At 45.0% G+C, this 14,288-nt stretch overlaps 1 protein-coding gene across 3 annotated transcripts in view; it reads right to left on the bottom strand.

Annotated features, from left to right (window-relative positions):
• Positions 1-14,288, bottom strand: part of RALGPS1 (Ral GEF with PH domain and SH3 binding motif 1) — a 355,807-nt gene that overhangs the window by 12,901 nt on the left and 328,618 nt on the right. For all 3 annotated transcript variants that reach the window (XM_030535186.1, XM_030535187.1, XM_030535188.1), the window contains one exon: positions 11,559-11,639. In XM_030535186.1, coding sequence (XP_030391046.1) covers positions 11,559-11,639 — 81 coding nt within the window. The remainder of the gene's footprint in view (positions 1-11,558; positions 11,640-14,288) is intronic.

Here is a 14,288-nt window from a genome sequence, read left to right as displayed (position 1 = left end):
ATTTATTGACTTTTTTCAATGTCACCGTATGTCTACTGCATGCTGCTGGTAGACATGGTGCTGTGGCACTGAACAGCAGCATCCTCTCCCCTCCCCTCCCCAGTGGCAGATGGTACAGTACAAAATGACTGATAGCCGTCCTCATCATCCTGTGAGTGCTCTTGGCTGGCCTCGGTGAGGTCGGCCAGGGGCGCCTGGATAAAAATAGGAATGACTCCCGGTCATTCCTGGCAGATGGTACAGAACGGCTGGTAACCATCTTCATCATAGCAACTGGAGGCCCCCCCTTTTCATGTCTAAAGAAAAGATTCTGTACCGCCTGGACTATCATAGCAGCGGGAGGCTGGGCTCCTCTCCCCCGCCACCGTTTAATGTCGTGCCTGGACTATCATAGCAGCTGGAGGCTGCCTCCCCCTCATTTTATCTCACTAAAAAGTCAGTGTTTCTTATTCCTGCATTCTTTATTACTTCATCACACAAATGGGAGGACACTGCAGGAGGATTGGGGGAGGAAGGAAGCAACGGGTGGGGTTGTTGCAGGGGCACCCCCTAGAATGGCATGCAGCTCATCATTTCTGCGGGATCTGACATGGAGCGGCTGTGCTTTCTGGTTCTCTGGTACACTGGTTCTCTAGTACACTTGCCCCATATTCTAGGCAGGACTGACTCTATTTTTAGATAAAACATAAAGGAGGGAATGACCCAGGGAGTCATTCCCATTTTTGTCTTTGCGCCCCCAGCCAACCTTAGTGAAGGCCAGCCAGAGCACCCATGACAGCAGCAGACGGTAAAGAACGACTGATAACCGTCATCTCAGCGCCAATTTACAATGGCATGGCAGACGGTACAATAGGGATGGTAACCATCTCTGCTACCTTGCAAAGGCAAATGAATGCTGCTGTGTAGCACTGCAGTACTGCCTCTGTCAGCAGCATCCAGTACACATACGGTGACAGTGACAAAAGGCAAAACAGGCTCCATGGTTGCCATGCTATGGCATCTGCCAGGGCAAACCAGGGAAAAAGGGCGCGAAATGATTGTCTGCTGTTGCTTTCACGGAGGAAGGAATGAGTGATGACATTTACCCAGAATCACCCGCAACACTGTTTTTGCACCATCATGCATTGGGATCTCAACCCAGAATTCCAATCGGCGGGGGAGACTGTGGGAACTATGGGATAGCTACGGGCTACCCATAGTGCAATGCTTCAGAAATCAACGCTAACCTCGGTACATGGATGGACACCGCTGAATTATTGTGCTCTTTTGTGGCATTGTGCACTCGACTTTATACAATCTGTTTTACAAAACCGGTTTATGTAAAATCGGAATAATCCCGTAGTGTAGACGTACCCCCAGTCTCTTCTGTTGCCTCCACCGAACCAGTCCTAGTTCTCCACTGCTGGCTCCTCATCCAGTTTTTCCCCTGCCTCACTAATTCCCAGTCCTGTCCTCTTTGTCCAATCTCAGACTCCTTCAAGATCCCTGACCCAGCTCTCATCTCTGGCTCAATGTCCCAGTCTCTTTGCCTAACCAGTCCCTGTTTTTCCCCTGCAACTCAGCCCTGGTCAGAGCTATCCCCTGGTCTCGTTTTTCCTCACACTAGTTCAAAGGTAGGCAAACCAAGGCCCAGGGGCCCCATCTGGCCCTTCAGATGTTTTAACCTGGCCCTTGAGCTCCTGCTGGGGAGTGGGGTCCAGGGCTTGCCCCGCTCCACAAGTACCGTGGCCTCTCGCGGCTTTTGGAAGCAGCAACATGTCCCCCCCTCTGGCTCCTACACGTAGGGGCAGCCAGGGGACTCTGGATGCTGCTCCTGCCCCAAGCTGCGCCCCTGCAGCTCCCATTGGGCGGGAACCATGGCTGATAGGAGCAGCAGGGGTGGCACCTGTGGACAGGGCAGTGCGCAGAGCCACCTAGCCGCACCTCCACACAGGAGCCAGAGAGGGTACATGTTGCTGCTCCCAAGAGCTGCGTGAGATAAACGCCAGCCAGAGCCTGCACCCCTGGCCCCGTCCAGTATCCCAACTTCCTGCCCCAGCCCTGATCCCCCTCTCACCCACCGAACTCCTAGGTCCTACCCTCCTGCACCATCCTCACCTCCCACACCCGCAAGCCACACCCCAGCCCAGAGCCCCCTACCACACCCCAATCCCCAATTTTGTGAGCATTCATGGTCTGCCATACAATTGCCATACCCAGATGTGGCCCTCAGACCAAAAAGTTTGCCAAATTCTGCACTAGTTCCTAATCTCATTCTCTTTGTTCATCCAGTCCCAATCTCCCTCATTCCCCCAACTCCTCCAATCTCACCATTTCCCCCCATCCAGCCAACTGGCTCACAGGTTCCCCTCCTCCCAGTTTTCCTTACCAGATACAAATCTCCTTTCCCAGCTCCCAGCCTCAGTCCCCTTGCCTGCTGGTCCCAGTCCCAGTCTCCTCCTCCCGCACTCCAGTCCCAGGCCTGGTCTACACTATGCGTTTAAACCAAATTTAGCAGCGTTAAACCGATTTAACCCTGCACCCGTCCACATGAGGCCCTTTATATCGAAATAAAGGGCTCTTTAAACTGGTTTCTGTACTCCTCCCCGACGAGAGGAGTAGTGCTGAAATCAGTATTGCCATGTTGGATTAGGGTTAGTGTGGCCGCAAATCGACGGTATTGGCCTCCGGGCGGTATCCCCCAGTGCACCATTGTGACCGCTTTGGAAAGCCATCTAAACTCGGATGCACTTGCCAGATAGACAGGAAAAGCCCTGCGAGCTTTTGAATTTCATTTCCTGTTTGGTGTGGAGAGCTCACCAGCACAGGTGACCATGCAGAGCTCATCAGCACAGGTAACAATGCAGTCTCCTGAGAATCGAAAAAGAGCTCCAGCAGGGACTGCGTGGGAGGTACTGGATCTGAGCGCTATGTGGGGGGAGAATTCCATGCTTACAGAACTCAGTTCCAAAAGACGAAATGAAAAAACATTTGAAAAAATTTCCAAGGCCATGATGCAGAGAGGCCAGACCAGGGACTCGGTACAGTGCCATGTGAAAGTTAAGGAGCTCAGACAAGCCTACCAGAAAACCAAAGAAGCAAATGGAAGGTCCGGGGCAGGGCCAAAAACATGTCGCTTCTACGCTGAGCTGCATTCAATTCTAAGGGGGTCTGCCACCACTACCCCACCCCTGTCTGTGGATCCAAGGTGGGGGTGGTAATCTCAGCCATGGCTGAGGATTCTGCGGATGGGGAAGATGAGGAGGAGGAAGAGGAGGACGAGCTTGCAGAAAGCACACAGCACTCCGTTCTCCCCAACAGCCAGGAGCTTTTTCTCACCCTGACGGAATTACCCTCCCCGTCCTCCCAAGCCACTATCCCACATAGTGAAACCATGGAAGGGACCTCTGGTGAGTGTACCTTTGTAAATATAAAACATGGTTTAAAAGCAAGCGTTTTTTAATTATTAATTTGCCCTGAGGACTTGGGATGCATTCGCGGCCAGTACAGTTATTGGAAAAGTCTGTTAACATGTCTGGGGATGGAGCGGAAATCCTCCAGGGACATCTCCATGAAGCTCTCCTGGAGCTACTCTAAAAGTCTTTGCATGTAGCAAGTAATCTGGTATCATTGCATGACAAAGCATAGCTGTGTATGGTCCCAGGGTTTGCTGGCATTCAAGCAACATCTGTTCTTTATCTCGCTGTGTTATCCTCAGGAGAGTGATATCGTTCATGGTAACCTAGTTGAAATTCAGGAATTTAATTAAGGGGACAGAGATGGCCATTCCTACTGGGCTGTTTGCCTGTTGCTTAAAAGAAATCCTTCCTTGCAGGTAGCCAAGCAGGATGGGAGGGGGGGAGATTGGCGCTGAGCTTTTTCACGTTTTGCTAGTAGTGATTTTCCATGATACTAGCCACGTGGTGGGGGGAGAGGTAAAGCAATCATCCCAGAGAATTGGATAGGGGGGCGTTGTTTCTGCTGCTGCATGTTAACAGGAAAGAAGCAGCACTGAACAGCTTTGCTTGGTATTTGGGAAAGCAGGGCACTGTGTATATGAAGGCTGCAGAAGCCGAAAGACAATGGCTTACCATGGACGCATGCAAGCTGAATTCTGCTGCCCAGACCTGTGTCTGTGAAATCTCTAACAGCAGAGCCACAGGCACTCAATATTAAGATCCAAAATGCGACCTTGTAGTGAAATCACATGTGCTATGTAAGGTGAATAGTGTTGTTCACAGTGAAAGAGTATAAGCATTGTTCTGTAAAATGTATCTTTTTAAATACTTCTCTCCCCTTTTTTCCCTCCCTCATGCAGCTCCAAATTTTTCATGCCTCCCTACTCCATCTCGAAGGCTATCTCAGATGAGGCAGCGGAAAAAAAAGACACGAGATGAAATGTTCTCGGAAATCATGGAAGTGACCTGCAATGAAAAAGCTCATCTGAATGAGTGGAAGGATGTGGTATCAAATTACAGGAAAGATGCCAGTAAACGTGAGGACAGGAGGGACGCTTGAGATGAGAGGTGGCGGCAGGAAGATCAGAGGTGTAGGCAAGAAGATCAGCGGTGGCAGGATGCAACTCTGGGGCTGCTGCGTGATCAAACTGACATGCTCTGGCGTCTGGTGGAGCTTCAGGAACAGCAGCAGGATCACAGAGTGCTGCTGCAGCCCCTGTGTAAGCACCCTCACCCCTCACCATGTTCCATATCTTCCTCACCCAGACGTGTAAGAACGCGTGGGGGGAGGCTCTGTGCGCCCGCCCACTCCACCCCCAACCAAAAGGCTGTCATTACTTTGAAATTATTTTAGTGGCCTTTTCCTTCCCTCCTATCCTCCTCCCAAACCACACCTGGGCTACCTTGTCAGTTCTCTCTCTCTTTTTATAATGAATTAATAAAGAATACATGATTTTTAAACGATAGTGACTTTATGTCCTTAAGCAAGCTGTAATTGAAGTGCGAGGGTGGGTTGCTTACAGGGAATGAGTCAATCGGGGCGGGGGGGGGAGGGGTTCATCAAGGGGAAACAAACAGCAGTCAGACCGTACCCTGGCCCGTGATGAAACTAGTTTTCAAAGCTTCTCTGATGCACACCGCTTCCTGGTGTGCTCTTCTAATCGCCCTGGTGTCTGGCTGCGCGTAATTAGCGGCCAGGTGATTTGCCTCAGCCTCCCACCCCACCACAAAGGTCTCCCCCTTATTCTCACAGAGACTGTGGAGCACACAGCAAGCAGCAATAACAATGGGGACATTGGTCTGGCTGAGGTCTGAGCGAGTCAGTAACGTGCAACAGCATGCCTTTAAACAGCCAAATGCACATTCTACCACCATTCTGCATTTGCTCAGCCTGTAGTTGAACAACTCCTGACTACTGTCCAGGCTGCCTGTGTATGGCTTCATGAGCCATGGCATCAAGGGGTAGGCTGGGTCCCCCAGGATAACTACAGGCATTTCCACATCCCCAACTGTTATTTTTTGGTCTGGGAAGTAAGTCCCTTGCTGCAGCCGTTTAAACAGAGTAGTGTTCCTGAAGATGCGAGCATCATGAACACTTCCCGGCCATCCCACGTGGATGTTGGTGAAACATCCCTTGTGATCCACCAGTGCTTGCAGCACCATTGAAAAGTACCCCTTTTGGTTTATGTACTGGGTGCCCTGGTGCCAAGATAGGGATATGGGTTCCATCTATCGCCCCACCACAGTTAGGGAATCCCACTGCAGCAAAGCCATCCACTATGACCTGCACATTTCCCAGAGTCACAACCTTTCGTAGCAGCAGCTTAATGATTGCTTTGGCTACTTGCATCACAGCAGTCCCCATAGTAGATTTGCCCACTCCAAATTGATTCCTGACTGACCGGTAGCTGTCTGGTGTTGCAAGCTTCCAAAGGGCTATTGCCACTTGCTTCTCCACTGTGAGGGCTGCTCTCATCTTGGTATTCTGGCGTTTCAGGGCAGAGGGAAGCAAGTCACAAAGTTCCATGAAAGTGCCCTTAAGCATGCGAACATTTGGCAGCCACTGGGAATCGTTCCAAACTTGCAACAATATGCTTTCCCACCAGTCTGTGCTTGTTTCCCGGGCCCAAAATCGGCGTTCAATGGCTACAACCTGCCCCATTACCATCAGGTTCTCCAGAGCGCAGAGTGTCCATTTCCTCATCACTCTGGTTGCCGCACTGCCATAGCCGCCGCCTCCTTGCCTGGTTTTGCAGGTCCTGGTTCAGCATAGACTGCACGATAATGCACGAGTTGTTTACAACGTCCACGATTGCTGTTTTGAGCTGAGCAGGGTCCATGCTTGCTGTGCTATGGCATTTGCACAGTTCACCCAGGAAAAAATGCACGAAATGGTTGTCTGCTGATTTCACGGAGGGAGAGGTGAGGCTGTACCCAGAACCACCCGTGACAATGTTTTTTGCCCCATCAGGCACTGGGATCTCAACCCAGAATTCCAAGGAGCAGGGGAGACTGCAGGAACTATGGGATAGCTATCGGATAGCTACCCACAGTGCAACGCTCCGGAAATCGACACTAGCCTCGGTACATGGACACACACCACCAAATTAACGTGCTTAGTGTGGCCGCGTGCACTGGACTTTATACAATCTGTTTTAAAAAACCGGTTTCTGTAAAATTGGAATAATCCCGTAGTGTAGACATACCCCCAGTCTCACCAGATTCCTTGTTCCAATCTACTCCTTTCCATACCCCCACTTCCCGAGTCTGGCTTTTGTCCCCTCTGTAATCAAAGCACTACTCAATGGACCATATTCTCCACTGTCTTGCAAAATAGTTTTAAAACAGGATTTGTATACCTACTTTGCATAGGTACAACTAACAACACAAGGTGGCAGGCAGTGAAGAATTACGCCTGGTGCATCCAAAAGTGACTCCTAAATGTTGTGGATTGCTCCTAGAGGTGAGGCAATAGTACTGACTACTGGAAACATATTTGATGCTTGGGAAGAGGTCAGTGGATGAACACAATGCTTTGCTCACACGGCTTAAAAATCAGAGTAAATATTGAGGCCAAAACATTCCAGAAGTTCAAGAGAAAACATATAATTTGGAGTTTTATCCTAGTGCAATCCAGAAATAATTCAGGAGCCTGGCAAAATACAGTATGGAATTGTGGCAACATAAAAGCCCCACAATAGCTCATGACAATGACCTGAGAAATGAAAAGACATTAATGAAAGCATATTGACTAATGGGGTGAGAGAAGAGAAATTAAGTAACAGTGCAAAATTACTTTAATGTTGAAAATATTGAGTTCCTTTTGTCACACAATAAGAAGATGGAATTCCTAGAATTCCATGGCTACATAAGAAACTCAAATATTCAGTAGGGACATTCTTTTTACAGAAGGGTGGGTAGGAGATGATCTATTAGGAATTTTCTGCCTCCAGTATCTATCTAGTTTCTTGTGATCATACCACTGAAATTTCAATACCCAAAAATATACCCAGGCCAATGCTGTTTACCAGAAGTACATCAATCATATACTGACTAATGCACACAAGTAAAAGGTTATGTATGTGATATGGCATTTATTGCACAATCTCATTCATTTATGAATAAGCACCCTTTCATTTATAGTCAGTAATATGATTATTAATATAAATACATGTTGATGAAAACAAACAGTGTGATACTGTTGCAAAAAAAGAAAACGTGTGTGTTGTAAACAGGTGTGTTGTAAACAAGACATTAACAGGGATGCATTAACATGTGTGTTGTAAACAAGACACAAGAAGTCATTCTTCCGCTCTACTCTGCGCTGGTTAGGCCTCAACTGGATTATTGTGTCCAGTTCTGGGCACCGCATTTCAAGAAAGATGGAGAAATTGGAGAGGGTCCAGAGAAGAGCAACGAGAATGATTAAAGGTCTTGAGAACATGACCTATGAAGGAAGGCTGAAAGAACTGGGTTTATTTAGTTTGGAAAAGAGAAGACTAAGAGGGAACATGATAGCAGTTTTCAGGTATCTAAAAGGGTGTCATCAGGAGAAGGGAGAAAACTTGTTCACCTTAGCCTCTAAGGATAGAACAAGAAGCAATGGGCTTAAACTGCAGCACAGGAGATTTAGGCTGGACATTAGGAAAAAGTTCCTAACTGTCAGGGTAGTTAAACACTGGAATAGATTGCCCAGGGAGGTTGTGGAATCTCCATCTCTGGAGATATTTAAGAGTAGGTTAGATAAATGTCGATCAGGGATGGTCTAGACAGTATTTGGTCCTGCCATGAGGGCAGGGGACTGGACTTGATGACCTCTCGAGGTCCCTTTCAGTCCTAGAGTCTATGAATCTATGACTCCATCTATAAGCAACACCTTTATGGGACTCTGGCCTTGGTCCAAGTGAACTGCTTGTGGCTACGCGGAGTCACGCTGGTTTTGCAGATGGAAGCCAGAGATCCCTTGTCTTTTTTTTTTTTTTTTTTTTTTTTTTGATATTCTGAATTGTGTTCTTAATTTTTCAGGAGGCCTATGGGATAGGTGGTTTTCTGTACTATGTTTAATTTAAATATATAAAACACATTTACATAGAAATCTAAAGTCCATGAAAACTCTCTGCTGGATATTTACAGATATTTCTCTGGTGTTGCAGGTAAAGTAATTGATTTCTTTGTGGTGCTTTGTTAAAATTTGTATTCAAAACAGGGAAATGCAAAATTGATCAGAAAGGATCTCCTTTCCACACACATTTCCTTTTTTAGTAGCCTCCTATTTGCTCTCAGCGGGGTCATACAATGGTTGCAGGAACTGGAGTGATGAGGGTAGAGCAGGGGTGGGCAAACTTTTTGGCCCTAAGGCCACATCTGGGTACGGAAATTGTATGGCAGGCCATGAATGCTCATGAAATTGGGGGTTGGGGTGCAGAAGGGGGTGCAGGCTCCGTCTGGGGGTGCAGGCTCTGGGGTGGAGCCAGAAACGAGGAGTTCAGGGTACGGGAGGGGGCTCTGGGCTGAGGGCTGGGGTGTGCGTGGGGGTGTGTGAGGGTGCCTGCTGGTGGTGTGGACTCTGGGGTGCAGGAGGGTGGGACCCAGGGGTTCAGAGGGCGGGGGGGGGAAATCAGGGCTGGGGCAGGGGATGGGGTACTGGAGTGGGTCAGGAGTGTAGGTTTCAGGCAGCGCTTACCTCAAGCAGCTCCTGGAAGGGGTGGCATGTCCCTTCTCCAGCTCCTATGTGGAGGTGCGGCCAGGCAGCTCTGCACGCTGCCCTGTCCTCAGGTGCCACCCCTGCAGCTCCCATCGGCCATGGTTCTTGGCCAATGGGAGCTGCCGGGGCGGCACCTGGGGTAGGGGTAGCGTGCAGAGCCCCCTGGCTGCCCATATGCGTAGGAGCCAGAGGGGGGACATGTTGCTGCTTCCAGGAGCCACACAATGCAGGGCAAGCCCTGGACCCCACTCCCAAGCAGGAGCTCAAGGCCAAATTAAAACATCTGAAGAGCCAGATGCGGCCCCTGGGCCTTAGTTTGGGACCCCTGGGGTGGAGTCTAGTTGCTTTTCTCATTCAACATCCTTTCCCCCCCTGTGACTGGGGTCCTAGCCTCATCAAGAGCTATCTTTAATTTCTATTATAAAGCTTCTAAGAATGTTTCACCAACTGAATGATCTGAATGGCTCAATGCTTATTTGGAAAAATTAAGCTGTCTTGTGTGGGACAAATAAACAAGTGTTCCAAGAAACACACATACATTAAGTGTATTTTCACAAGGAAATAAAATGTACCTGACAATGCCTCATAAAGGCAACTGAACAATGTGCATTATAGCATCAAAGAATCCAAGAAATCAGATGTGAAAACCCCAGCAGGCAATCTAGTTCAAATCCTGGCCAATGCAGGGAATGTATTTTCAAAGGCAGGAATTATTTAGGATATATAAGTGGGTATAACTAAAAGTAATGGAATAAAATAAGAAAAAGAAAATTTAGAATGCAAAGTCTTCTTGGCAACAGGACTGGCTTGGCACCAGAACTCTCTCTTCTTTAGGTACTTATATGACAAAAAAACCTCCCCCCCCATTGACTATAGTATCTGAAAGCCTCTGAAAGGAAGTGGGGGAAGCCCCCGATAAAGCAAGACTGGCCAAAGCACTCGTTTATCATTGTAATGGAATGATAGAAAGAAATTATGAGAAGATGTACTGTAGTGAACAGTCCTTCTCTACTCCTCGGGAGATGGACTAGAAGTGATTTATTAGTCCTTTATACCTCTGACTCCTATGAATCTTTTAATTAGTCTGTAGTTTTCAGAAGCAGATACCTCAAACATACATGTACAAGCCCCCGCGTATTTTCCAAAAGCAGCTAAATTAATAGTTGTCTCCACTGGTCCCTGCAATGGCAATCAGTGATAATTTCTGTCTGAATTTAAGCACTAAAACACGGTATGCCATTGGTTATGCTTTGGGGCAGTTAAGAGATGGTGATCCTGAGATCGCTTGGGGCATTTCTAAAACAGGTCATCACCACTTTCCTCATTTTGTATTTTAATCTTGAGCCACAGGATCAACATGATCTCCTCTGCTATCTTCCTACAGTTAGAGGGGTTGTCAAAATTTTACTAGCCCAGCTCAGGTGGCTGTAGTCAGATTTACATATTATATGAATATTTCTATTTCCTGCTATCAGGGAACTTTTCAGCAAAACTTGGGGAGTTTCATGTTAAAACTTGGAGTACAGGTGAAGTTCACATGTAATGGATGGTTCTCATGGCTACAACTTTGAGCAAATCTGTATTTTGTCTCTCCTTGGCCTATAAGTAGAGCATTTGGCTTCCTGAAAAGTCTAGGGCTTGATCCTACTTCCATTGAAGTAATAAATTTCACCTTTTTGTTATTTCTATTATTTTACTTGTTTCTTCTGCAAGTAGATGAGCTGTGTATTTCACTTAGGTGTGTGCACGCCCAGTGCACTGGAACTGGAGAAATTTAGAGGGGACAGGAATCCAGTCTTACCTACCACATTGTATGATGCTTGTGAGGTATACAGGTGAATAAGATTTGTGGGAGGGTGTGTTGCATGCTGCTTTGCAGGTGTTCCATATAGTTTACTGAAGGCCTAAGCTAACACCTCTTTGTTGTAAAAAAAATCAGTACAATGCACTATATTCTATCTGACTTAAACAGACAATATGTGAAGAGTATTTCTAGTTTAATTCAGGAAATAAATTATAAAGAAGGACCAAGAAGCCATCCTTTTAACTTCCTTTGCATATTAATATATTTAAAAACCCAAATAAAGCAAGAAACCATGCAGCTTTCATGACAAACATGTTTATGCAATATCATGGAAGCCCACACCAATCAGCTTCTGAAGCCTGGAAGCCAGATGTATTTATTGGTTGAATCTAAACATTCCTCTCTCCCCTGGCTAAGCACATACAGCTTTTATTAGCTCAATGGGAATTTTGTGCAGAAATGGAAGGAAAAAAGAGACCCAATGAGTTACTTTGTTCATCCAGTGATACTTTTGCAGACAAGATTAATTTGATTTACTTAAGGAAAATATAGAGTCTCAAATGAGAATTCATCAATGCATGCTGAGAGAAACAGACCCACCACCTAATTGTACCTGTAGACACAGCTTCGACTTCTGGGAGAATTCCGAATTGGTACCCGCCAGTTAGGCCCCAGCGTGGCATACAGCCGACCCCTGTTTGTAAATTTAAACATGAGTTCTTTTCTAATACCATAAATGCTGTGGTGAACATCCATTCAAAACATATAAGGAATAAAGTGAGAGAGACATATGATACAAATCTCTAAGTAAGACTACAAGGCATCTGTATTTACTCAGAAATGGAAAAGATTTAATTTTCACATTTGCAATAAAAACAAGTATTTCCGACATCTGTAAAAAGTGCAAAATGTTTTTATGGAATATGAATCTTTGTGAATGAACAAACATAGGGAAAGACCAGGTTGAGGCTAAATACTACACACACAGCTTGCATTTGCTGGCAAAGAATAATTCACAATCTATGGGTTTGTGAATCTGTTTTCCACAGCTCAGAATGTGATATTTTCTTTTACTTGGACTTACTCTCCACTTTTATCTCTAACAAGGAAGGATTATTCTGAGTGTTCATTTTGGGAATACATTATTTAGAAATTTGACTTTTGGTTTCATATTCTTTCCATAATACGAAAACTGACATGAGAAATTCAGGAAACAAACAAACAAACAAACAAAAAACCCCAAAACAAACAGTTATAAAGACATTGCAAATAGAATAACAAATTAGGGTTTTTTTGAAATGCCATTTTCCCCCCATTGGACACTGAATTTAGGATTTGCCCATAAATGCTATATAATGGGTTTCATTATTTCAATGATATACATATGATATGCTGATAACAGGCACAACACCAAAGCAGTTCCTATTGCAGGGACATTTTCCTAAGTGACTTCCGACTAATTCTCCCCAGAGCAGGTTTGCCCTCTTACAGGATTTTTCCCCCCCGCATACCCTTCTGGAGCTTTACTCTTTAAGTATGGCACAGTCAAGTAGCTATAGTCCTGAAGTGGCGGTTTGGCAAGGGAAGTGGTTTCCCTATCTTCTGTTAATTATCTGATGTGTTTTCCCCAGATTTTTGTTTCTTATTGAGCTAGAGATAGCACACCGTTAAGTCTATTATAGAGGAAAGGAATTAAGTGTATGCTCTATTTTTAATCTGTATTTAGGAAGCTTTAGTCCTATAAGGACTAACGTGATAAAGTATAGCGGTTCTAAACTTAGTCAATGGGTGTTTGTGGCTATAATAAATGTTCTTTAATAGCTCATGCACTGTATTGTTATGTGTGTAGCTAATGCATGCCCTGAAAAAAAAAATAACACTACTGTGCCTGCCCCAACCCCACTGTTTAATCTATGCTGGGACCAGTACAAGTTCAAAAGGGATATTCTAGTGTACGATCTAGAGTATCAAGCTGATGATTCAACATGTTTACGATTCAAAATAAACCAACATTTGGACTGTAAACCAGGTTTTCTCAGACATATGAATTCGCCTTAGATTTATTTCCTCACAAAAGGGAGTCATGCTGTAAACAGAAGCACATGTAACTCTCCAGAAAATAATTCCCTCTGATGGCAAATAAGAGTAAATGTCCCTTTTCAATATAAAAATATACAGGTATAGATTTAATCAGTAGTTTACAAAAGAATTCATGTACTAAGGCCCAAATTCCTCAGCATCTGCCTGCCATCTAGAATCACAAGAACAATCTGATGTGGGAATCTAAGTGGGTCTTTAAACATAGCTTATTATACTTCTGAAAATTGATGTATTAATATTATACATATTCAGTTGCATTGGATTTATTGGAGCATTGTTTAGACATAGGGATTCAGGAAAACGTACACACACAGGCATTATTTGGCCTGGCACATAAACAAATACAATTTGGCACTAGTCTCTTTTTATTTATGGTAAGGTTTATTAATAATACTATTTTTAAAGCTTTTAATCCAGAAGTCCTGCAAACTATAGGGAAATCTCTCCATTGACCCCAAAAGATACGAGGACAAAGCAGATGTTCTACTGCCCTTTCCTGAAACACAGTTTTATTCAGATAGTTCACATGAGGTAGAGTGGGTTGATAGAAGAGGAAAAGAATAAAGTGCTTGCTGAAGGCAAAGTTTCTGATTGATTAATTTACACATTAGTAACATATACAGCCAACATGAGTTCCATTTTTAACATTTCCCATCCTCATTATGATTAGAATCATAAGAATGAGACCTCAGAATTGTAATGCGTGATGAGGCTTGTAAAAAGGCTTTTTATGGATTTACAATATTCAGATCATTCAATGTATTGTATTTTGGTCAACTGAGTAGTTTGCCTAAAGCTACAGATTCACAGACTTCAAGGTCAGAAGAGATCACTGTGACCATCTATTTTTACCTCCCATATCACACAGGTTCCTGCATCAAGCCCAATAACTTCTTGTGTTAGAGCATAGTGTTTTAAAAAGATATTCAAATTTGATTTAAAGACTTCAGGTAATGGAGAAGCCCCCATATCCATCAACTAAGTTGTCCCAACGGTTAATTACCCTCACAGTGTCAACAATTTGCCCTTTTTTAGTTCGAATTTGCCTAGCTTCACCTTCCAGCCATTGGATCTCCTTCTGCTTTTCTCTGCTACATTAAAGACCCTTCAACAATATGGTCCACACAAACCTAAGTTTGATAACAAGGTAGTAATCAAATTATAATTATACGTTCAGATTCTGCCACTGATGTTGAGTAGCAGTTCTGTATTTTGAATAGTCTAAATCCAAAATATGTATTTT

This window comes from Gopherus evgoodei, chromosome 16 (genome assembly GCF_007399415.2).
Source record: "Gopherus evgoodei ecotype Sinaloan lineage chromosome 16, rGopEvg1_v1.p, whole genome shotgun sequence".
Lineage (NCBI taxonomy): Eukaryota > Metazoa > Chordata > Testudines > Testudinidae > Gopherus > Gopherus evgoodei.
The sequence above is the reverse complement of the archived record's forward strand: the minus strand, read 5'-3'. Positions and strand labels throughout refer to the sequence as shown.